The 26053-nt window shown below is 47.2% G+C and overlaps 1 protein-coding gene across 1 annotated transcript in view; it reads left to right on the top strand.

Moving 5' to 3' along the window:
* The window catches only part of KCNN3 (potassium calcium-activated channel subfamily N member 3), a 105249-nt gene that overhangs the window by 49080 nt on the left and 30116 nt on the right, over positions 1 to 26053 (top strand). Inside the window, exon 4 of the mRNA XM_028710133.2 lies at positions 14570 to 14711. Within this exon, the coding sequence (XP_028565966.2) occupies positions 14570 to 14711 (142 nt within the window). The remainder of the gene's footprint in view (positions 1 to 14569; positions 14712 to 26053) is intronic.

Raw genomic sequence — 26053 nt, 5'->3', positions numbered from 1 at the left:
TAAAAAAATAAAAAAAGCTCACCATAGACCATCTCTTAGTATTTGGCGGCATAGTATTTGCCACCACCTATGTATAATACTGTATGCGGGTGATGTATAATACCTATGTATACCGCATATTATACCTATGTATAATATGCGGGATGCGGGTGGCGCTGTGGGTAAAATCTCAGTGCCTAGGACTTGCCGATTGTATGGTCGGTGGTTCGAATCCCCGCGGCGGGGTGAGCTCCCGTCTTTCGGTCCCAGCTCCTGCCCACCTAGCAGTTCGAAAGCACCCCTAAGTGCAAGTAGATAAATAGGTACCGCTTTATAGCAGGAAGGTAAACAGCGTTTCCGTGTGCTGCGCTGGTGCCGGCTCGCCAGAGCAGCTTCGTCACACTGGCCACGTGACTCGGAGGTGTCTGCGGACAGCGCTGGCTCCCGGCCTCTTAAGTGAGATGAGCGCACAACCCTAGAGTCGGACACGACTGGCCTGTACGGGCAGGGGTACCTTTACCTTTTTATGTATAATAATAATAAATTTTTATTTATACCCCACCCTTCCCTGTTCAAAAACCAGGCTCAGGGCGGCTAACAACAAATTTAAAAGACTTAATTATAAAAGCAGCATAAAATACAGTATAAAAACATGAATAACAATAAAATTAAAAAAATCAATTTAGGGGAAATAAGCATTAGATATGTATAAAAGATCCCTCAATCTCTTCACATTTCCAACACAGTTTGGACCCTCTCTTGTACATTTTAACCAATTGACTGGGCATCAGATACCAACTATAGAGCCTTTTTTGTATGCTTTCCTTTATCAAATAGCAGGCGGAACAGTTCATGGTTTTGTTCCAGAGCTTTTCCCAGGCTATGATTTCGATGTTCTAACCCAGGCATAGGCAAACTCCGGCCCTCCAGATGTTTGGGACTACAATTCCCATCATCCCTGACCACTGGCCCTGTTAGCTAGGGTTGATGGGAATTGTAGTCCCAAACATCTGGAGGGCCGGAGTTTGCCTATGCCTGTTATACTCCGATACCTATAGCCCAGTGTACCATTGCGCCGGAGGCCTGCATTCCCATCTGGGCAACATTCTGGGGGCCACATGCCACTGACGGTCAGGACCGGGGCAAAAATGGGCAGTTCAATGAATATAAATAAAACAATAATAGATTGTAGCCAGGGCCAGCCACAACAGTTTTATAATCTCCACACCCACCCACACCTGCCTTTGAAGTTATATCTGCGATCTATTTCCCAGCTCGGTTTCAGTGACGTGCTGGCAGACATTATTATTATTATTATTATTATTATTATTATTATTATTATTATTATTATTATTATTTATACCCCGCCCATCTGGCTGGGCTTCCCCAGCCACTCTGGGCAGCTTCCAAAAAAATATTAAAATACTGTAATACATCAAACATTAAAAGCTTCCCTAAACAGGGCTGCCTTCAGATGTCTTCTAAAAGTCTGGTAGTTGTTGTTCTCTTTGACATCTGGTGGGAGGGCGTTCCACAGGGAGGGCGCCACTACCGAAAAGGCCCTTGAGACTTCTCTTTTTTTCCATGAGCACCTCTTGAGGATGTGCAGAGCGCACAGCTGAGCAGCCACACCAGACCGCCTGGTGTCTGTGCTTGGTTTAGGGTGGACGGCTAGCGGTCCTGCAAACTGCATTTCCAATCACACTTGAAACCATCAACGCCTCCCTTTTGGAAAACGAATGGTTTGCTTGTGGGATCAGAATATTTGGGGGAGAGGGTGGTTGTATCCTATGCTAGCCCTCCTCCGAGTTAGACCCATTGAAATGAACAAGCAAACTGAGGCCCTTGTGCCTACTTGTGAGTAGGATTACACCCCGGGCCTCTTTCAGATGGGGGAGACAAGCAATTCTTCCTTCTCTGCTTCTACAAAGGCTGTGGGTTGATTTGAAATGGATAAGGGGAGTTTATCTGACTCATGGGCGCCACCTGCTGAGACCTAGTTTCTTTCCTCCGCTTAGCCAGAGTCTATTAGCCACAGAGGATTGCTTTGGGGGGGGGGGGGCGGCACCGCTTTCCGAAGGGACTCCTGCTAAGCTTGCTGGGTTTTAAGCCGGGAGAGCACTTCTGATGCCAGGCGGGGCTGTGACTTGAAAACGAGCCGCACAGAAATAGCGAGCTCCTGAGCATGCACAGAGTACTGACAAAACTGCTACCCCTACCCCACCCCTTGGAGCTGGGGTGCTTGGATTTCCATGTTTTGCCAGGTGTAGAATGTTATTCTCATAGGGCTTGTATAAATGCCTTTGATTACCGGTTGCAGAGGGAGGTCCTGTTGTGCAGGCTTCCCTGTTGGGGCATCTGGTCGGTTATTGCGGGGTCAGGATGCTGCGGTCGACAGATCCCTTTATTTAGTCTTGTCCCGCAGGGCTTTTCTTACCATGGAGAAAAAGGCTACCGGTGACTATTCACTGTGATGATTCAGTCGTGCTTCTGAATGCCAATTGCTGGGAAGCTCATGAGAGGAGAGCTCTCTTGTGCTCAGGTTCTGCTTGCATTGGGTTGGTTGCTGTTAGGACAGGATGCAGGAATAGATGGACCATTGGCCATCTCCAGCAGGACCCTTCCTGGGTTCTTCTGCAAACACTCCTACGACTGAGCTGCTTCCCGTGAATGAATTATATTATTTCGGTCAAAGACCAGTTCCAGCCCACATACAATATCAAGGAAGTCATAAAACACGATAGGGATACATTTGAATTTGCAGTTAGGTATAACAGGGACGGGACGCGGGTGGCGCTGTGGGCTAAACCACAGAGCCTAGGGCTTGCCAATCGGAAGGTCGGCGGTTCGAATCCCCGTGACGGGGTGAGCTCCTGTTGCTCGGTCCCAGCTCCTGCCAACCTAGCAGTTCGAAAGCACAGTGCAAGTAGATAAATAGGTACCGCTCTGGTGGGAAGGTAAACGGCGTTTTCGTGCGCTGCTCTGGTACGCCAGAAGCGGCTTAGTCATGCTGGCCACATGACCCGGAAGCTGTACGCCGGCTCCCACGGCTAATAAAGCAAGATGAGTGCCGTAACCCCAAAGTCGGTCAGGGGTCCCTTTACCTTTACCTTTATAACAGGGACAATACAGATATAGCAACAGTTAAAAATATATATAAATTAAAAGTTAGTCACTAACATATAACCTAAAATTATCATTTAAAACTTTAATCATTATGATAGCACAGCTTGTTCCCTAAGTTTTATGGCAATCGCACAGAATTTGGCTACCCTTACCGTGATCTCAGGATCCTTGTCCTCTACCAGGATTTTAGACATGGAAGTTTGGATTCATTTGGAGATTTTTGCATAGCAGGGGTAAGAAATACCGAGTGTATATCCCCGTAGAAACGGCAGTGTAACAAGACATGAGAGACAGTTTCTACCTCCGTCAAGCCGCAGGGGCAGACTTGTTCCGCGTATGGTTTACCCTTGAATCTGCCCTGCAATAAGGCAGATGGCAGCACATTGAATCTAGCGGGGGTAAATGACCGTCTGTATTTAGGTATTTGTGTGAGCTGCTTGTCTTCCCTTCCAGTGCCATTGGAGGGTAAACCTCTGGGGCCTTCTGCACTCAGGGCAGGTGCCCTACCCCTAAGCTGTGGTGCTTTCCTTAAAGGTAACAGCAAGACTGCGGTTCTCATGGTTCTGAACAAAGGGCTGCTTTAAACAGGGATTTGAATAGTTGCCCCATAGCAAATTGGACCATTGGCCCATCTAGTTCAATGCTGTCTACACTGACCGGCAGTGGCTCTCCAGGGTTTCAGGCGGGTCTCTCTCCCAGCCTTGCCTGGAAGGATGCCATCAGGGACTGAACCCAGGACCTTCCACATGCAAAGGAGATGCTCTGCCACTGACCTGTTGAACTCCGCTGCCGTCAGAGGTCTTTTTAACTGGAGATGTGGGGAATTGAAGCCGAATAATTTCTTGGGCTCCATGATCACTGCAGATGGTGACAGCAGCCACGAAATTAAAAGACCCCTGCTTCTTGGGAGAAAAGCAACGACAAACCTAGACAGCATCTTAAAAAGCAGAGACATCACCTTGCCAACAAAGGTCCGTATTGTTAAAGCTATGGTTTTCCCAGTAGTGATGTATGGAAGTGAGAGATGGACCACAAAGAAGGCTGATGGCCGAAGAATTGATGCTTTTGAATTGTGGTGCTGGAGGAGACTCTTGAGAGTCCCATGGACTGCAAGAAGATCCAACCTCTCCATTCTGAAGGAAATCAGCCCTGAGTGCTCACTGGAAGGACAGATCCTGAAGCTGAGGCTCCAATACTTTGGCCACCTCATGAGAAGAGAAGACTCCCTGGAAAAGACCCTGATGTTGGGAAAGATGGAGGGCACAAGGAGAAGGGGATGACAGAGGACTAGATGGCTGGACAGTGTTCTCGAAGCTACCGGCATGAGTTTGACCAAACTGCGGAAGGCAGTGGAAGACAGGAGTGCCTGGCGTGCTCTGGTCCAGGGGGGTCATGAAGAGTCGGACATGACTAAACGACTAAACAACAACAATGCCAACTGCTGAGGATCACCACCAGGGAGAGAGCTGCCATTGCAGTCTGGTCCTGCTGCCGGCCTTCCTGGAAGAGGCATCTGCTTGACCTCTGGGAGAAGAGGCTGCTGGCCTAGATGGACCTTTAGTCTGATCCAACAGCCAGGCTCTTATTGCATCCTTGGTCTGTGAAGCCTTCCTCCAGCATCCAAGGCTTGTGTCAGTTTTTCTGCCTTCTTGGCAAAGGAAATGCAGCCTTTTCTCATTAGGTACTGGGAGCTGTTCTCCTCCTCCTCTTCCTCCATGTAAACCTCTGTTTGTTTGTTTGCTTGCTTGCTTGTTTGCTTGCTTGCTTGCACACACCTGCCTGCCTCCAATTCCCTTAACGAACACAGCCAGAGATCTGCAATATTCCTGTATGTCTTCTTCAGAGAGGAGACGTTTCCTTTATCTTATAATGAGTGGTGGGCTCTTGTGCTTTGCCAGTGCCTTCCATGTGGCCCATAATAGCAGGTCTTCTCCCTAGCGGGTCTTCTCACCCTGACCTTCTTGCTTGCCTCGCCATCCCAGTGCTGGGAATCACAGCAAAGTTTTCTTTTTAAAAACTCTTTTGGATAAGTCTTAGATAAGTCATCCACGTCACATTAGGGTGGATGCGGCTTTCTGACTTGTTAGGTCCTGTTCTCTTTTAATAATGTGAAAACCCTAATTATCTATAGAAGATTTTAAAAAGTGAGCACCTCCTTATATGCGCAGAATATTTCCTTGTCCAGGTTTTCATTGTATTGCTGAGCTAAGAACATCAGAAGCTGCCCCATTGGAGGCAGCTTCCTAAGACCCTGTTTTAATCAACCCTCGGTTCAGAAGCATGAGGACTAGAATCTTAATATCATATTTAAGGAAAGGGACACACAGTTACCTCAAGCTAAACATGAGTGGCACCTCCCAGGAGCGGCACCCCACGACCCCATTGGCAACCCTTTTCTCCAAGGAAAACCCTGAAAAACTAAAGATTCCCACAGGCTACTAAAAATGCTAAAAGGTGGAGGCCTATGCAGTGGTACCTTGGGTTTAGAACTTAATTCGTTCTGGAGGTCTGTTCTTAACCTGAAACTGTTCTTAACCTGAAGCACCACTTTGGCTAATGGGGCCTCCCACTGCTGCTGCACCGCGGCTGCACGATTTCTGTTCTCATCCTGAAGCAAAGTTCTTAACCCGAGGTAATATTTCTGGGTTAGCGGAGTCTTTAACCTGAAGCGTATGTAACCTGAAGCATATGTAACCCAAGGTACCACTGTATGATATATGGGGATGAGAACCCAGGTGACAACAGGCGCAGTCTGGCCGCCATCGTCTAGACTAGGTAGGATCCTGCTCGCACCAGGCCTGATCCCCTTAGTGGAAACAACAAATATCAGCAACGTTAAGATCACAGGCCATGCTCCAGTAGAAACTACCCTCAAACTAGGAGAGGAAATACAAACCACCCCATCGTGGTCCTTCGAACACCTCATACTGACCACAGACCAAACAACAAGGGAGAGTCTCTTGACAGCATAACCACCCACCTCCTCTGGGATGCAACGAAAGCAGTTTCCAGGCGAGCTCGTATATAAAAAAAGGAAAGGGACACTGCATGGTGTCTCCCTTGCATGCAGAAGGCCCTGGGTTCAAATCCAAATAACATTTCCATATAAGGTTGGACAGCCTTGCAAAGCCCTGTCTAGTCCAGCACCCTCTTCTCGCAGTGGCCGTCTGGATTCCTGCAGGAAGCCAAAAGGCAGAGCGTAAAGGAAAGAGCCTTTCTCTCACTGTTATTCCTGTTGTTGTTGTTGTTTAGTCGTTTAGTTGTGTCCGACTCTTCGTGACCCCCTGGACCAGAGCACGCCAGGCACGTCTGTCTTCCACTGCCTCCTGCAATCTGGTCAAACTCATGCTGGTAGCTTCGAGGACACTGTCCAACCATCTCGTCCTCTGTCGTCCCCCTCCTTGTGCCCTCCATCTTTCCCAGCATCAGGGTCTTTTCCAGTGAGTCTTCTCTTCTCATGAGATGGCCAAAGTATTGGAGCCTCAGCTTCAGGATCTGTCCTTCCAGTGAGCACTCAGGGCTGATTTCCTTCAGAATGGAGAGGTTTGATCTTCTTGCAGTCCACGGGACTCTCAAGAGTCTCCTCCAGCACCAGAATTCAAAAGCATCCATTCTTCGGTGATCAGCCTTCTTTATGGTCCAGCTCTCACTTCCATAAATCACTACTGGGAAAACCATAGCTTTAACTGTACGGACCTTTGTTGGCAAGGTGATGTCTCTGCTTTTTCAGATGCTGTCTAGGTTTGTCATTGCTTTTCTCCCAAGAAGCAGGCGTCTTTTAATTTCGTGGCTGCTGTCACCATCTGCCGTGTTCTGTTATTCCTAGGAATATAATTAGAGGCCTGCTGGACCAGGCCAGTGGTCTATTTGTTCCGGCATCTTCTCACCGTGTCCAGCCAAATGTATCTTGGGGATCCTGCAATGGGAACCTGAGAGCAAAAGCCGCTCTCCCTGCTTGCGATTCCCAGTAACGGATAATTCAGAGGGACTGCCTCCGACAGGGGAGGCAGGACACGACTCTCGTTCCTCACCCCTTTTTGCGTGAGCCTTGTCATAAATCATCTCTGACCTTTCAGTTCCCTTCCCTATTTAGCTCTGACCTTTAACATGGGACCTCAGTTTCTTGACAAGTTTGTCCCTGTGTGCACAGTTGATCGGCAGATAACGTTTTATTTGCAGGAGGGATCACTTTGAAGTCAGTTGTTGGGCAAATTTTGCCTCCCTCCCTGTAGGATAGCTGGCAAATCCCCATTGCCAAACCAGCCACACCTTAACTGCCAAAGACCTGTGCAGAGAGGTCTTCAGCCTAAAGCAAATGTTCCGGAACAAAGATGCTCAACGCAGCTCTGTGGGGTGGGAATTTCACAATTTAGTGCTGTTGACATGAGTCACCTTAAGCTGGGGCAAGAGTCCTGACCTCCTAGTCAAAGGCATTAGCCGTATTCATCCTGATGCAAAGCTCTGTATAACTTCAAACCTTGTGTATTCTAAGAGTTCTGTGTAACGTGGAAGATTATTATTTTTTTAAAAAAAAAACACTACTCCCCACCCTTCAACCTGGACAAAGTCCTAGACTTAATCTAAAAACACTGAGAGATTTTCAAGTGTTCTTTAATCCTTCAAATTCCCTGGGTTGAGCCTTAGCTTAGTAGATGGGGGTCTGAGCTTTTGGTTGAATTGCCCCTGCCCAAACTTCCTCCACTTTCTGCAAAAATAGAATTCGGGGAAGGCAAGTCTTTCGGGCGAACATCGGATGGGCCTGTTTGTCTCTGTGTACGTACATCATATTTCACTTTTATGCTCCCATACTTCACGAGCCTCTTCACATCCAGGAGATGTTGGGAATTAGATTTCCTTCCCCCCCCCCCTTCTCCTTCTTTGGGAAGAAGAAAAAATTGCATGCCAAAACCCCCATAATTCTGAGAGTGATGGGTTGAGAAACTTGGACCCAACTGATCCCTCAGAAACCAAGCCAAAATAACCCCATCTGGCTTTTGCCTGTTTAACGATCTGGTAGAGAGGCTGCGGAAGATGAGGGAGACGTACTTTGGGATCCCGTTGCTGACAGCTGGGCCCTCTGTCCTCCCCCAAAAGCAAGACGAATCCCATCTTTAAGATGAGAATGTCCAGCGTTGTCAACTGGCCGGCAACTTGATTTTATGTTGCTGTTGTCCAGCCGTGGCACCAGGGTATTGATAGGGGTGGGCCTGGCTTCAGCTGGGGAGGGTGGGATATTATTATTATTATTATTATTATTATTATTATTATTATTATTATTATATTAACCCTGTCTTTTCCTGCCTGGTTCAAGTGCTTCTGGGTAGGAAATGATTCCCCCCCTCTCTCCCCTCTGTGTGTGTGTGTGTGTGTGTGTGTTGAATTAGAGCGGGGAGAAGGGGGACTTCAGGCATTTGGGCTGAATGTGGCCCTCCAGACCTTTCCGTCTGGCCCTTGGAATTCTCTCCAGAGACCACCTCCCCAGTGTTTTCTTCCTTGGTTGCCAAAATATGCCTTTCTAGCCAATAACCTTCTTGGTTGCAATTTTAACCCGTTGGTTCTCTAATCCTGCCTTCTGGAGCATCGGAGTACAAGTCTACTGTATCTCATGCATGCATTGTAACAGGATGCAAATGATTTTTGGCAGTGCTTTTTTCTTTTTTCTTTTTTAAAAAAGTTTAGGGGTACTCTCATTTTGACTCAAGAAAATCACCATTTTATTTTTCAAATCGGGGAAAATGAATACAGTCAATGGACAAAAGTAGAAAAAGTCACAAAATTTTTAGGGGTATGTGTACCACTATGCCCCTCGTCCCCCCGAAAAAAAGATTTTTTTGGCATCTTCCAATGGAATAAGAGTGAACAGGGCTGCAGCGTTAGTGTTTTTGCCAGGGGTGTGGAAACTCTGGCCCTCCAAACCCCTTTTCCTGGCCCTGGGGGCTCTCCCCAGGCCACACCCACTCTCTGGCCTTGCTGTGCCCTGTCCTGGAGTGTTTTTGCCAGGCTGGCATTTGTCCTTGAACTCTGATCACGGCCAGATGAGGGATAGAGAGGGGGGGCAAAAGCATCTACAGAAACGAGCCTACGTCCTGATTGGTTTGCAAGGAGATCAGGCAATGCTGTATCAAATAAAAGGATAGCTCAGTCAGTAGAGCACAAGACTCTTATTCTCAGGGTTGTGGGTTTGAGCTTCACCTTGGGCCAAATATTCCTGCATTGCAGGGGGTTGGACTAGATGACCCTTGTGGTCCCCTCCAACTCTACAATCCTATGACTTTTTGCCCTTTCACTGCTTCTCCTCGCCTCCATGACTTTCCTTATTGTAATTTGTCCAATTTCTTTTTTGGGGGGTGGGGGGTGGAGAGCAGGTTTGTTGTGCAAGACTTTCCCCATCGACTATAATTGCTCACCTTGCCTTTTCCAGTCCATGATTGGAACCCCCCCCCCAAAAGGAATAGCTTGGTTGAGGATGTAAGGACATAAGAAGGACATGGATAAGATCAATGCCCATTCAGTTCAGCATCCTATCCTCACAGTGGCCAACAAGATGCCTGCAGGAAACCTTCAAAGCAGGAACCCCCAAACACAAGAGCCCTCTCCCAACTTGGCCGTTTCCAGCAGCTGATAATTCAGGGGGGAAAATGCTGCTTCTGACTGTGGAGGCAGAGCGTAACCACGGTGGTTTGTTGTTTAGTCGTTTAGTCGTGTCCGACTCTTCATGACCCCTGGACCAGAGCACGCCAGGCACTCCTGTCTTCCACTGCCTCCCGCAGTTTGGTCAAACTCATGCTGGTAGCTTCGAGAACACTATCCAACCATCTCGTCCTCTGCCGTCCCCTTCTCCCTGTGCCCTCCATCTTTCCCAACATCAGGGTCTTTTCCAGGGAGTCTTCTCTTCTCATGAGGTGACCAAAGTACTGGAGCCTCAGCTTCAGGATCTGTCCTTCCAGTGAGCACTCAGGGCTGGTTTCCTTCAGAATGGAGAGGTTTGATCTTCTTGCAGTCCTTGGGACTCTCAAGAGTCTCCCCCAGCACCATAATTCAAAAGCATCAATTATTTGGCCATCAGCCTTCTTTATGGTCCAGCTCTCACTTCCATACATCACTACTGGGAAAACCATAGCTTTAACTATACGGACCTTTGTTGGCAAGGTGATATCTCTGCTTTTTAAGATGCTGTCTATGTTTGTCATTGCTTTTCTCCCAAGAAGCAGGGGTCTTTTAATTTCATGGCTGCTGTCACCATCTGCAGTGATCATGGAGCCCAAGAAAGTAAAATCTCTCACTGCCTCCATTTCTTCCCCTTCTATTTGCCAGGAGGTGATGGGAGCCTTATTCCCCCTCTGTGAGTTTGCCCAATCCTCTTAAAAACCCATCCCTTTGGGGGCTTAGTTTCAATCGCGCTGCAAGGCAAAGCCGGCTTCTCAGCTGCCTGTCCAAGTGTACTTTTTACAAATGTGATGCAGGAGCGTTAAAGAGTATTGGCGCCATTGGCAGCCTGGCGCCTGGGTTGGCCTGACAGCAGTTTTGCTGTCCTCACGGGTCATCATCACCTGTCAGAATCTGAAGCCCGTCTTCAGCTGAGCTTCCTCTCACTTCTTTCCCACTCAGACACTTCCAGCCGGTGGAGGCCAGTCTGTTAGGGCAAACAGGGCACCACTGCCTCAAACTCTCCACCAACACCAGTCACGTTTTTATACTTAAAACCAATGGGTTGCACTGTGACCTCCTTAGTTGCTGTGTTGCACTTACCCTTGTGTAAATTAAACATTAATAAATAAGGAAAAATGGTACGATGTGTTATAAGAAAGTATTAGAAAATATATTAAGTGTAAGGTAATAAGTATAAGCACATTCAGTGTTGTAAATGTAAAGTATATCGGGAAATGACGGGAAGTCTACCTTGACATAGTTTATTGGATTCTACTTTGGTTTATTTTTGTTTAGTTAGAAAGTATAAGAAAAGAGCGCATATAAGAGCACTTATAAGTACAAGTTTAAATCAATATTTAATGGTATAATTATTTAAGGTTATTATTATTATTATTATTAGTTTTACCTTTTCTTTGTACGTGTATTTAAGATTGTGTATGGTATCCGTGTGTGTGTGTGTGTGTGTATCTATCTATCTATCTATCTATCTATCTATCTATCTATCTATATATTGAAGAAGGAGAATGGGGGACAAAGCTGAAGTTGGCTCTGGTGCCCCCTGCTGTTGGTCTCCTTATCTTCTGTCCTACCAGCACTATCCTTCGGTGAGACTTTTTTGAACAAGCCCTGTAAGGAAAAGCTGCAGGATTTGAGTATGTTCCGTTCCAGAGAAGAGAGGCTGCACATCAGTGTGGTGTGTAGTGGTTAGAGCGCTGGACCCAGGACCCAAGAGACGTGTGTTCAAATCCCCACTCAGCCATAGAGCCATATGCAAATTGCCTTGAGGCGGTGATTCATAAATAGGAGGGGGTTCATAAACTGTTTTTGGCCTACAACTCCCACCACCCCTAGCTAGCGAGGCCAGGGGTCAGGGATGATGGGAATTGTAGTCTGAAAAAAAACAGTGTGTACCCAAATTTGGGAAAACCCTGATCTAAACCTGTATCTTTGCGGGGTATAAAAGTTGGGATATAGATGTACAGTGGTACCTTGGTTCTCAAATGCCTTGGTGCTCAAACAACCTGGAACCCAAACACTGCAAACCCGGAAGTAAGTGTTCCAGTTTGCGAACTTTTTTTGGAAGCCGAACATGCTCCGTTTTGAGTGTTACCCTTCCGATTTGAGTGCCACACTTCCCTTTGAGTGTTATGCTGAGGTCTGTCTGTTTTCGCTATTTATTTCACATTTTTGTGGCTCTTTTTTGTTTTGTTTTTGTGGTTGTGTGGAACCCAGTTCAACTACTGATTGTGAAACTGCAGTACATTGTTTATTGCTTTCATTTTATGGATCAATGGTCTTGTTAGTAAAATTCATGTTAAATTGCTGTTTTAGGGGTTGTTTTTAAAAGTCTGGAACGGATTAATCCATTTTGCATTGCTTTCTATGGGAAAGCGCGCCTTGGTTTTGGAACGCTTTGGTTTTGGAACAGATTTCCGGAACGGATTAAGTTTGAGAACCAAGGTACCGCTGTAATTAAAAATAAAACGATTGAACCCACTACTCTTCAGAAAGTAAGCACCCTCCCTCCCCCTTTTAGTGTGGTCAGGCACAAAGTTTTTCGTTTGGGGTGGGGAACAGTGGATATATGCAGCACCGCAAGAACTTTTATGCAGTTCCCAGATTCTTGCCAGGGGCATTTTTGAGGACGTGGGTTTCTTTGATTCACAGAAATGTCCCTTTCCAGCTGCACGTTTTCTTGCTGCCCCAGAATGGTACATTTGATGTCTGGTTGGCGTTCTAGGAAATAATAAGTCCTGGGCTGCTTCCTCTTGAGAATATTTTGAAAACGCAGTACCCGTTTTTCAGTTTGAAATGTTTTATGGTCCCTGTCTAACGTGCAGCGATACTTTTTGCACAATGGCAAGAGTTGATTACAGCTCCTGGAGGTCTCTCTGCACTAGTCTGAAACTGTCTCACCATTCCTGTTCATTCTCACCACAGACATATTTTATTTTTTAAAAACTCCTCTAAACAGGTTTACATAAAATGAAATAATACAGATAAAAATTGCCAATGGAAGTCAGAAGCTAAAAGCTGAGGGTTGCATTCAGTGCTAGTTCTACTCAGAGTAGACACATTTGGAAGTTAAGAGACATGGTTAACTTAGATTCGTTCGTTTTGATGGGTTTACTCTGAGTAGGGCTAGCATTGGCTACAATCCAGGTTGGCCTTATCCCCCCCAAAAAATTATAATAAAATTGGATAAAAATATATAAAAATCCACATCAGCTTTACACAGCTGGGCAGGCTTGCCTAAGCAATATATATATATTTTTGCAGGCACCGAAAACTAAAGTGAAGGCGCCAGCCTAATCTCAACGGGCGAGTTGTTCCAGAGAATAAAAGATTGATTCTGTACACAATAAACAATTATATGACACCTGAAGGCAGCCCTGTATCTGGAAGATTTTATTGTCTGTGATGTTTTGCTGTGTTCTGTTATATTCTGTTGGGAGCTGCCCAGAGTGGCTGGGGCAACCCAGTCAGATGGGCAGGGTACAAGTTAATAATAATAATAATAATAATAATAATAATAATAATAATAATAGGATAGCCTCTCTGTTTGGCCCATGGGACTCTCTGTAGGCCCCACCCCTTCTCCCCAGGCCACACCCATCCCTGCTCCTGTTTTGACTCCTTGAGTGTTTCTGCATCTTTCTAATCTGATATCATGTCTCTTGCTTCCATGGATGTAGTCTTGCGAGAATTGTGTGTAGAAACCAGCCTACTGTAGGAAGGTAAAGTTTGCGTTTATTGCTCCGCCCACTTTTGGCCCCTCCCCCTGCTGCCTCATGGCCCCCAGAAGATTGCCCCAAAGGCAATGTGGCCCTTGGCTGAAAAATGTTATTTATGTATGGAGCTGAGGCTCCAATACCTTGGCCACCTCATGAGAAGAGAAGATTCCATGGGAAAGACCCTGATGTTGGGAAAGATGGAGGGCGCAAGGAGAAGGGGACGACAGAAGACGAGATGGTGGGACAGTGTTCTCGAAGCTACCAGTATGAGTCTGACCAAACTGCGGCAGGCAGTGGAAGACAGGAGTGCCTGGCGTGCTCTGGTCCAGGGGGTCACGAAGAGTCGGACACGACTAAACGGCTAAACAACAACAACTACTACTGCGGCCTGTGTTTTGTTAGCCCCCCAAAAAAGGAAAACAAGCGAGGTCCCAACTAAAGAAGAATGGCAACTTAAGCTGACGGAATATGTGCAGCTTGCAAATTTAACATACAGAATTAGAGAACAAGAAGAACATAGGTTTAGAGAAGATTGGAAAACGTTTATTGAGTATCTGGGGGGAAATTGTGCACACCTGAAAACGTTGGCAGCGTTAAGATAAACTCGATAGTGTAAATAAGGTTTGATGGGTGCAATAATGGAATACGGAATGGTTTAGTTTTTGAAAAATATGCAGGAATCTATGATATGTGTTAAGTTGTGGGTGAACATATCAGACGACACAGCGATTCTTCAAACAGCTATTGTTTATTTACAGGCCAGAACAGAACTGAACTGAAGGGTTCAGCCAGCCTGCTTATACAGAGCTCCACTAGAATGCAACAGTAACCATTTTCTGTAACTATCCAATCACTGAACATAACTTTCAATCCCTTATTTGCATATGTGGACCTGAGTGAAAACTGAGAACTTCAGTACATAACAATATGCAAAACGGACAATGGAAGGAGAAGAAGGGAAGTCACACTGATATTTTCAGGATGTTAAAATGAGTATTTTAAACTGTGTAACATAAAATTTAATGAAAATTTTATTTTTTAAAAAAAGTTCCTTACCTGTGCCTGTATTTCCTCGGCAGGTACCATGACCAGCAGGACGTTACCAGCAACTTCCTGGGTGCCATGTGGCTCATCTCCATCACGTTCCTGTCCATCGGCTACGGCGACATGGTGCCACACACATACTGCGGCAAAGGCGTCTGCTTGCTCACAGGCATTATGGTAAGTGGGAACCTCGTGGGGGCAGTCCTGGGGGAAGATTAAACATTCTGCGTCTCGTCTGAAGTGCTGTTTCAGGGCTGGCAGCCTCCAGATGCTGTTGGACTCCAACTCCCATCAGCCCCAGCAGGCGCTGGCCAATCCCTTTGTTCCCCTCGGAGAGCTACAGCTCCTAGAGCGGTTTAACAATTGGTCCTCTCTTCCCATGGAACTCTGGGAACTGTAGTTCTGGTAGGGGGGAACAGGGAATCTCCTAACAGCTCGCAGCTCCCTTAACAAACTACAGCTCCCAGAATTCTTTGGGAGAAGCCACCACTAGTGCTTTAATAATAAGAATAATAAAGGGACGTGGGTGGTGCTGTGGGTTAAACCACAGAGCCTAGGACTTGCCAATCAGAAGGTTGGCGGTTCGAATCCCCGCGACGGGGTGAGCTCCCGTTGCTTAGTCCCTGCTCCTGCCAACCTAGCAGTTCGAAAGCAGCTCAAAGTGCAAGTAGATAAATAGGTACCGCTCCAGCGGGAAGGTAAACGGTGTTTCCGTGTGCTGCTCTGGTTCGCCAGAAGCGTCATGCTGGCCACATGACCCGGAAGCTGTACACCGGCTCCCTTGGCCAGCAAAGCGAGATGAGCACCGCAACCCCAGAGTTGGTCACGACTGGACCTAATGATCAGGGGTCCCTTTACCTTTACCTTTAATAAGAATAATAATACATTGGGGAGGGGGCATTATTGCGTTGTTCTTGTTTCTATTTTTATTATCTACCTTGTGTTTTCCGGTTGTGATTTTATGTGGTGAACCGCCCTAAGACCTGCGGGCGTTGTGCGGTGTACATATTTAATTAATAATAACAATAATTAATAAATGTAGGCAAGTGGGGTCTGCCTGCCAGCAGCCTCCACTGCTTGCCGCTGTGGGATGTTGAATGAAGATGGCTGTTCTCGCCTCTTTGGCAGAGCCTCTTTGGTAACCTCTGCTGGTTAGGAATGGAACCTCCATGTCCAGTGGCAGCCTGCCTCTAAATACCCAGCTGCTACCAGCTGTAGAGGACAAAGCACAGGAAGGGCTGTTGCCCCCGCACCCTGCGGGGTGTGATTTCTCAAGAGCCTCTGGCCCAAGACTGTGGGAAACAGGATATTGGACTGCTGGATGGGTCTTTGCTTGTCCCATCCAGCAAGGCTCTTCCTGAACACTTTCTGCCGTGGTTCCAACCTCTCTAGAGTTGTCCCAGATGTCTTCCGGAGCCAGCTGTGGAGCGTTCTCGCCTGCCCACCCCCAGCCCACTCCATTAATCCAAGCTACTTACACACACAGCACCATTTCTGGTTTGTTTATCTCTCTTTTAATTAATGAGCTGGATTGGGCTGCCCTACCCCACCCAGGGGAAATATAGAGAGGCGGCAGGCCCTGTTTCCTCTCCCCTTCCGAATGTTGCTGAAGGTTTGCAACTGGGTGGAGATATTCCTTTGCCAGATTTATTTCTCAGAAGCCGGATCCACAGCCTGGTGAGAATCCCAGAGCTTTATGAGTCAACGAGCCACGGTCCAAAACTTGTGCGCATTCAGGGTTCAGGGAAGGAGCACAGGCTCTGCGGCAATGTCCAGCTCCCTGAGAGGCATGGCTTTAATTTCAAAACCATGCCTCTAGGCCTCATGGTGGAGAAGAAGCTCTTGAATTGCCTGCTTTGGATACCATTCCTATACGTGTCTACCAAGAACTGAGGATCAGCTCATAGCATACATTTAAAGCGCAGTGTTATGTGGCTTCCTGCAAAGGATTCTGGGAGCAGTTGCTTGTTAAGGGTGCTGAGAGAAGACCCCAGTGCCCCCCACATAGAGCTACAGGTCCCAGAGTTACCTGTAAAGAAGGTTTGATTATTAAACCACTCAAGAGAACTGTAGCTCCGTGGAGGAAACAGGACTCTCCAAATAACTCTCAGCTCCTTTAACAAACTACAGCTCCCAAAGTTATTTGGGGGAAACTGTTTAAAGTGGTACCATGAGGTGTTAAATGAATGGTGTAAAGGTAAAGGGACCCCTGACCATTAGGTCCAGTCGTGGCTGACTCTGGGGTTGCGGCGCTCATCTTGCTTTAGTGGCCGAGGGAGCCGGCGTACAGCTTCCGGGTCATGTGGCCAGCATGACTAAGCCGCTTCTGGCGAACCAGAGCAGCGCACGGAAACGCCGTTTACCTTCCTGCCAGAGCGGTACCTATTTATCTACTTGCACTGGCGTGCTTTCGAACTGCTAGGTTGGCAGGAGCACGGACTGAGCAACGGGAGCTCACCCCGTCACGGGGATTCGAACCGCCGACCTTCTGATCGGCAAGCCCTAGGCTCTGTGGTTTAACCCACAGCGCCACCCACGTCCCAAAATGAATGGTGTAAATTAGCCTAAATCCCATGGAGTTTGGCGGGTCTTACTCCCAGGTCAGTGGATAGAGGACTGCAGCCTATAGCTCAGAAAAGGCAGTTGAATAAAGATTTCCCAGCAGTTGCTGGGTTGCTTGAAAACTTTTTTCTCTTGCTGGAAAAGGTTTGGAAAAGGCCAACCAAAATCTTACAACATTTGGGGCTTTGGGGTTTAGAGGAACGGGGGAATGAGAGGCGACATGATAGAGGTATCTAAAAGTAAGCATGGCATTATGGGGGGGGGGGGGAATGCATAGAGAGAAGCTTCTCTCTTTCATGATACTTGGAGCCATCCGATATAGCTGAATGTCAGAAGATTTGGGACAGATTTAAAGAAGACACTTCTCCACTCCACATGGTTACTCTGTGGAACTCCCTCCCACAAGGTGTATTGACAGCCACCAACTTAGGTAGCTTCAAGAGAGGATTAGACACAATTCATGGAGGAAAAGATTATCAGTGGCTACCAGCCACAATGGCTATTTTCTGCTTCCACCGTCAGAGGCCGCATTGTTGGGGATCGGAGGTGGGGAGAATTGCTGTTGCTCTTGGGGTCCTGCTAGGCCTTTGGGACATCTGGGTGGCCACTGTGAGAACAGGATGTGCTAGACCGGATGGGCTATTGGCCTGATCCATGAGTCGGGCTCTTCTTATGAGCAAAACCAAGGGAAACGATTTGTGCGAATGGGTAAGCCTTCCCCTTCTTTTGCCAGAAAACGTTCCTGTTTATTTATTTCACTATTCAGAAGCCTGCCAGCGCAATGTTTAAAAACACCATTTCCCCAACTCCCCAGAGGTCAGTTCTCTGGGATGTGCAGCGGTGCCTTGGCAATTCTTCGCCATCAATCAGTCGTCAATAAATAAATGCCACGTGCTTTATTTGGAAGGGCTTGGCCAGCCTAGAACCTTTCCTTTTGTCCTGACCTCTTTTCTTCTTCTTCTTGGGAACTATTTTTTTAAAAGACCCATCATTAATCTGAGGCTAGGGAGGTTTCCACACGATTTATCAGTGCTTTGGCACGGCAGCCTTCAAGGATCATCTCCGTTGCAGCTGGAGAATCATTAATTCAGCGGCACCCAAATAATCCTGGTGTGACCTCTTGACGCATGTTGGGATGGATTCTGGAAAGACACACACACACACACACACACACACACACACACACACACAGCAACTTCTTTAAAGTTTCCAGGGTTCAATCTGGCTTCCTTTTGAACTTTAGCAGAGCTAGGGAACAATTTGCAGCCTGGGGGCCACATTCACTTCTAGAAGCTGGTGGGGGTCTATGGTGGGGTTTCCAACTTAAATAAAATACAGTATTGGGATGTGTGTGTTTTGTTAACACTTTTCACAATACAGTCGTACCTCGGGTTACAGATGCTTCAGGTTGTGTTTTTTTGGGTTACAGACACGTCGAAACCCGGAAATACCAGAACGGGTTACTTCTGGGTCTCAGCAGTCGTGCATGCGCAGAAGCGCTAAATCACGCTTTGCGCATGTGCAGACGCTCCGAATTGCAATCCGCACATGCGCAGATGCACTGCTGTGGGTTGCGAACGTGCCTCCTGCACGGATCACGTTCGCAACCCAAGTGTCTGCTTTACAATAATAGAAGACAACCTAATCTACATAAAAAGAGGAAGAAATTAAATGAAAAGAGACGGAAGAATGCAAGATCCCTTCTCACAAATATTTCTTAAACTTTGCCCCATACAGAAAAAGGTGCGTACCCCCAGCTCTCACCTGGGAGCATCCCTCTCTTCTCCCACCTCTCACCCTGAGAGATCTCGCAGGGGTTGGATCCCTTCCAACTCTCCTGTGATCCTATGGACCCAACAGTTGGAGCCCAGTGGTGCTTGCTGGGTAGACCAAGTGTTCTCCAGCTTTGGGTCCCCCAGGTGCTGCTGGACTACAACTCCCATTGTCCCCAGCCAGCTTAGCCTGATGATCATGGATGATGGGGATTGCAGTCCAGCAATGTGTGCTTGGATCCTACACGCTTGCTGGTTTCCTGGTTGGCCGCCCTGAGAACAGGATGCTAGATTAGGCAGGCCATCGCCCGGATCCAGCAGCGCTTTTGCGTTCTCAACATCCTGAGACCCAAGATGAAGAACGACACCATAAATACTGAGCTAGATGTCTCTGGTTGCAGCATAAGGGAACTTTCTGCATTCCTGAGAGGGGCCATCTCACGGAACCAGAGGGTCCCTCCCTCTCTTTCTGACTGGTGGCTGCCTCTTGCTACTTTCTGACCCGGACCAAGCGGAGATGAGAGACAAAACAGCGGCTTCTCTGCCTCCTGCCCCGCTGGAAACCTTGGAAGCTCGATTCCACCCCGCCTCAAGGCCTGCCGTTTGTTCTCTGAGGTTCCCATCCCTCTGAGCTTGGCACCTGCTCTTGTTTATTTTCACTAACCTTTCTTTGAACACCCGCCGCTGGAAAGGGTTGATCAGCCGTGTGCTTTTCCTTGGGGCACATAATCGGGATCTCTTAACGCAGATCGATTTCCCCTTAGTGCTGGTTAACAGCCCTGCTGTCTGCAGTCATGTAGGTTTGTGTGTGTGTGTGTGTGTGTGCGCGCGCGTGCTTTTAACCCAAAGGAGCGGCCTTTATTGAGTCAGCTCAGCTTTCTCTCTCTCACACACAGCCTTTTCCCCTTCCTCTCTGTGATCCATTTACTGGTGATTCCAGGGATTGAACCTTCAGCTCTTATGTATGCAAGGTGGCCAATTTGTCAGTGAGCTACAGCTCCTCCCCAGCATCGCCAATCTCTTTCCAGTCCTCATCTGCACATGGAGCAGAATGATGAAATGGATTGAACCACCTTAGACTGCAGGGGAAGAGGAAATGTTACTCCCCTCCCCTCTTTTTTATAAAAAAAGATGCTCTCTTGCCTTTAAAAAGCTCCCTACAAATAATGAGCCAGCATACATGTCCTAGCTCAGGCATAGGTAAACTCCAGCCCTCCAGATGTTTGGGACTACAATTCCCATCATCCCTACCTAACAGGACCAGTGGTCAGGGATGATGGGAATTGTAGTCCGAAGCATCTGGAGGGCCGGAGTTTGCCTATGCCTGTCCTAGCTATCCCCCCCCCCCACACACTTGTAAGACTTTTAAAACAACAACCACCTAACAACATTTATTAAGTTTTACTTACATACACAAAAAGCAAATTATGGAATAATTTTATAGAAAGGAAATGATAAATACTATAACCAGCAACATTAACTCATGGTTCTCGGGCTTAATGCAATAAGGTATATTATTTATATACAGTGATTTCTTCTATAGCTAGAGCAAATTTCTGCTGTTCCTTCTCCTTTTATATTTGCAGGGAATCCCGTGTGTATAGGAACCACATGCACAACACAATTTCCAATTACATTGCAGGAATATATGGAGTTTTTAAATCTGGAAGAGCACTCTGAAGTGGTGCAGTCCGAAATGGTGCCATTCATTTTATTTACTTGTTCTGCTACATATGTTGATGGAGAATGATGGCTGACCAACGGTGATATCAGCTGATTGACAGCTGGGAGTGGGTTGGTTTTTTTTTGTGGGGGAATGGCCTCATGAGCCAAGATTGGTATATAGGTCAATTACTATTGCTTCAAGCTGAAATCTGCTTCCCTTCCATTTTAAATCATTGGTTCCAATCCTGCCCAGCTAAGTTCTACTCAAAGTAGATCCACTAAAGTTAGTCAAGCCCATTACAGTGGTACCTCAGGTTAAGTACTTAATTCGTCCCGGAGGTCTGTACTTAACCTGAAACTGTTCTTAACCTGAAGCACCACTTTAGCTAATGGGGCCTCCTGCTGCTGCCGCGCCGCCGCTGCATGATTTCTGTTCTCATCCTGAAGCAAAGTTCTTAACCTGAGGTACTATTTCTGGGTTAGCAGAGTCTGCAACCTGAAGCGTATGTAACCTGAAGCGTATGTAACCCGAGGTACCACTGTACTTTCAAGAGATCTATTCTGAGCATGCAATAGATACAAAAACAAGAGGCACACATAAGAGTTCTTCTTATTTTACACATGTGGTTTAAAAAGTAATGGGCACACAACATTAATGTGGGTATGTGCGCGCGTACACACACACACACACACACACACACACACACACACACACAGATACTGTACACCTCATGAACACAGACACACCCAGCTGTCAGGCTGGAAATTAGCTATTGTCAAGCCAGATTTTGTGTGTGAGAATGAGAGAGAGAGAGAGAGAGAGAGAGAGAGAGAGAGAGAGAATGAATGAATGAATGAATTTCCTGCAAGTTGCAGCTGGGGAGTGAAGGGTTAACCCAGGGGGTCAGCGAACTTTTTCAGCAGGGGGCCGGTCCACTGTCCCTCAGAACTTGTGGGGGGCTGGACTATATGTTAGGGCGGGGGAGAACCAATTCCTATGCCCCACAAATAACCCAGAGATGCATTTTAAATAAAAGGACACATTCTACTCATGTAAAAACACACTGATTCCCGGACCGTCCGTGGGCCAGATTTAGAAGGCGATTGGGCCGGATCCGGTCCCCAGGCCTTAGTTTGCCTACCCATGGGTTAACCTTTCCAGGAAGATCACAAACCCCTTGCCCTGCAATTAGACCGCGGGGTGGGACCCTTCTATTGGAGCTGATGTGAAAGCTTTTTTAAAACCTAACTGCATCAGGGGAGGGGATGAAAGCCCCCCAGGGGCCACATTTGGCCTGCAGGTTACCAGTTCCTCATGCCTAGCCTCTTTATTTTTATTTTTTGTTCTTAGAAGAAAGCCGAGTTTTTCAAGACGCCAGATAGTTGCGCTCCATGCAATATTCCGCTCTTACACGGTAACACTTGTGGGATTGCGGGACACAGCCAGGGATAAAGCAGGAATCAGGCAGGGCAGTAATGGAGACGCAGCCGAGCTGCGCATTGGCTGCTTGGGAGAGCTCAAGCTGAGCTGGAGAGGAAATCCCCTCCAGACCTGGCAAGAGTGACCTTTCTACGCCATTCATCCAGAAAATGAGTCTTTTAGCACCTGAGGCTTCTGGCTGGCAGATCTCAGAGCACAGGGGTATTAGAAAACAACAACGAAATCTCCCGCTAAGTAGGATCCTGCAGCTTCAGGGCCGAGTGGGCAGGAGGGAGGGAGCGGATAACTGCAGAGTTCCTCCAGAGCGGCAGGGCTCTGCTTAATATTTAAAACCAGGGCTCGGTTGGCAAGTTACCGTATTTTTTGCTCTATAAGACTCACTTTTTCCCTCCTAAAAAGTAAGGGGAAATGTGTGTGCGTCTTACGGAGTGAATGCAGGCTGCGCAGCTATCCCAGAAGCCAGAACAGCAAGAGGGATCGCTGCTTTCACTGCGCAGCGATCCCTCTTGCTGTTCTGGCTTCTGAGATTCAGAATATTTATTTTCTTGTTTTCCTCCTCCAAAAACTAGGTGCCTCTTGTAGTCTGGTGCGTCTTATAGAGCGAAAAATGCGGTACTTTTATGTGAATGCTTAAATGAAGAATGATAAATTTTAGTAGGGCATCTCTGAGAGTATTGGGTGGGTCTCACCAGCTCATCCTTTAATTTGTCAATTTTGTTTTCTCACTGTTCCCCATTCCCACAAGCTTTCTTGTGTGTGCGCATCGGCTTGCATTTTTGGGTGTATTTCTTCAAATACCCGTGACCCTAATGTTTACTTTTTTGCAAGCGCTTTCCCAGCGGTGGTGTAGCAAGTGTTTCCCAAACTTTGGGGGGCTGCCACCCCCACCCCTTTGTGCCGTATACTCACCCCTACCCTGTAAAAAAAAAGCATTTGGAATTATTCAGAATTAAAAAGCATTATTCCAAGCAACGTTCAAAATTTGCTGGGTGCAAGGTGCATTTTGCAACCTAGTGAAGATGGTAGGATGCCGTCTGAGGTCTCCACCATCTGAAGGTGTATGCCTGGGGATTATTGGGTCTTGACTGCTTTCACACACTAGCAACACATCCTGCAGAACTCCACCAGTTACTGTATTTTTTGCTCTATAAGACTCACTATTTCCCTCCTAAAAGGTAAGGGGAAATGTGTGTGCATCTTATGGAGCGAATGCAGGCTGCGCAGCTATCACAGAAGCCAGAACAGCAAGAAGGATTGCTGCTTTCACTGCACAGCGATCCCTCTTGCTGTTCTGGCTTCTGAGATTCAGAATATTTTTTTTCTTGTTTTCCTCCTCCTAAAACTAGGTGCGTCTTGTGGTCTGGTGCGTCTTATAGAGCGAAAAATATGGTATATTTTATCTGCACAATCAGAATGAATTTCAGGAACCAAAAATGCCGTTTTGAAAAATACGACTTTCGAGCCTTCTGGCCCCAAAATGGCAACTAGGCATTCCGTTTCAGCGACTGTAACCTTGGTTTAAGGAGCCGTTCGGCACCTGGTTTATATATCTCAATTTCTAACGCTGGTTCTGAGTTACTGTGGAGCAGGCTTCTGAAATCTTTGAAGCTTGGCAGGGAATATCTCCCGCAGATTCCAATTAGCAGATGATGCATCAGTGACCATTCCTTTCACGGATATGTGTATTTTTGGCTAGAGAATTGCATTTCAAAATCCAGGGCAGCTTTTCAGAGGATAAGTGTGTTTCGGTTCATGCATTGCTTTCGAGAAGGGGTGCAGCTGGTAGGTTTGCAAGGTAAATTAATCCCCCTACTTCTCAGAGAGCTGGGATAGCTTTCGCTTCCCCGCTGAGTGGCAAACCCAGGTTTAATATGTGGAATGACACATAGGAGTGTTAAGATTTTTCCAGAGTTGAAGTACGCTTCCTGTTGCAGTGCAACTCGGCTTGTATTGATGCTGATGGGATTTGCCTTGGAAGGAAGGTGATAGAGAGGATAACCTCCCGACTTCCTAGACTGTGTTTCTGAGCTAACCTGTGCTGACCTTCCTTCTGCTTTTGGACGGATGCTCTCAGGGTTGCTAACTTCCCTTCCTCCTTCTCAGCACCACCTTGGGAGAGAAGGCCCCCCCTTCCTTTGTTTCTCCCTCCTGCAGAGATCAAAGAGCAAGCGTGGTTCTATGCACCTCCATCTTGCAGCATTTGAGAACTTTAAGTTGAGAGAAAAGGCAAATTTGGCATGATAGAAGTTTATAAAATTATAAAGTTATGAACTCTAGCAGACTCATTGACATCCAATAGTCGAAGCAGAGCAGAGCCACCATGGCTAGTAGTAGTAGTAATAATAATAATAATAATAATAATAATAATAATAATAATAATAATAATAATTTTTATTTATACCCCGCCCTCCCCAGCCAAGGTAGGCGGCAAACAACCAATAATAAAGACAAGTTGAATGAATACAACTTAAAAACAAGATTAAAACACAACATTAAAATATTAAAATGCAACCTCATCACAGGAGGAGAAAGGAAAAAGGAAAAAGAAAGAGGGGGAGGGAATCAAACTGGCTCCAAGCCAAAGGCCAGGAGGAACAACTCTGTCTTACAGGCCCTGTGGAAAGAAATCAGATCCTACAGGGCCCTGGTCTGATGAGACAGAGCGTTCCACCAGGCTGGAGCCAGTGTTGAAAAGGCCCTGGCCCTGGTTGAAGCTAGTCTAACTTCCTTAGGGCCTGGGACCACTAGGGTGTTGCTATTTATGGACCTTGAGGCTCTCCGTGGCTCAGTCCCAGCTCCTGCCAACCTAGCAGTTTGAAAGCACATCAGAGTGCAAGTAGATAAATAGGTACCGCTCCGGCGGGAAGGTAAACGGCGTTTCCGTGGCTACTCTGGTTTGCCAGAAGTGGCTTAGTCATGCTGGCCACATGACCTGGAAGCTGTACGCCGGCTCCCTCAGCCAATAAAGCGGGATGATCACTGCAACCCCAGAGTCGTCCGCAACTGGGCCTAATGGTCAGGGGTCCCTTTACCTTTACCTACCCACACATGGCATTGGGCACCTACAACTCGCTGCCCAGTCTCCTGGCAATTGGAGAGATGCCTTTTTTTGAAAACGCCCCCCTGGCCCTGGGTTCAAACTCCAGCATCATCCTTGACCAATGGCATTGCTGGATGGGACTGGTGGGAGTTGGACGTCCCCCAACATCTGAATGGCCCCAGGGTTTTTTTTTGAGGGCTTCTCTGGTTTAGCTGACACCTCTCGCATCCAGTTCACTCCAGGTGGCTGCTCATTCAGAGTCTTTCTGAAGATGATTTCCTCAAAAGGTTTGTCGTTCACTATCACTCGAAAGCAGCAGGCTCACCATTTTCCACACGGTTTGGGTTTTGGGGTTCTTTCTTTTGCCGCAATAGGATTTTGCCTTAAAAGAGCGGCCTTAAAAAGAAAACCTTTGCATATTCAGGGAGAGAGAGTGGTGTGAATGTGTGTGTGTGTTTGGAGATAACAAAAGCCCTAAACCCCACCAGGCCAGGGCTTATGGGAATGCTTCAGAATTGAGATCGGACCAGGCTTGTTAATTAAAGACTGAGATGGGCTTACTGGAGTGTCTAATCTCCAGGGTGGTGGCAGGGCGGAGGGAAAGCAGTGAGAGAGAGTGAGAGAGAGAAAGGGCAAAAATAGATGTGTGTTTCTGTCAAGTTGGACATGCGTTCATATGCCAAACACCTGCTGTGGACATGTACACAGACACACGCCACGACACCCATAAAACAACACTTCTACCTAAACTGTTTGGAGGCCTGGCATCTGTCTGCATTTAGCAGAGGAAGCGGCTCCTCTGCCCACCGTCCCTCTGCCAGATGCGCCGTTCTGCTGCCCCAGCAGGCCCTGATTGGGATGTAATCACTCGGATAAAGAGAAAAGACACAGCCCAGCTGTCATTCTTCTGGGCCGGCAAGGGGGGAAGGCGGGCAGGGAGGCACAAGCTACAATCTCTTTCCGCACCCGGCCTCTGTTTTGTAACCCGCCACCCGGAGCTTAAGGACCACTTCACTCTTTACATGGCAATTTGTGACGG

This window comes from Podarcis muralis, chromosome 16, assembly GCF_964188315.1.
Source record: "Podarcis muralis chromosome 16, rPodMur119.hap1.1, whole genome shotgun sequence".
Lineage (NCBI taxonomy): Eukaryota > Metazoa > Chordata > Lepidosauria > Squamata > Lacertidae > Podarcis > Podarcis muralis.
Note: the sequence above shows the minus strand (reverse complement) of the source record. Positions and strands in the feature narration are given on the sequence as shown.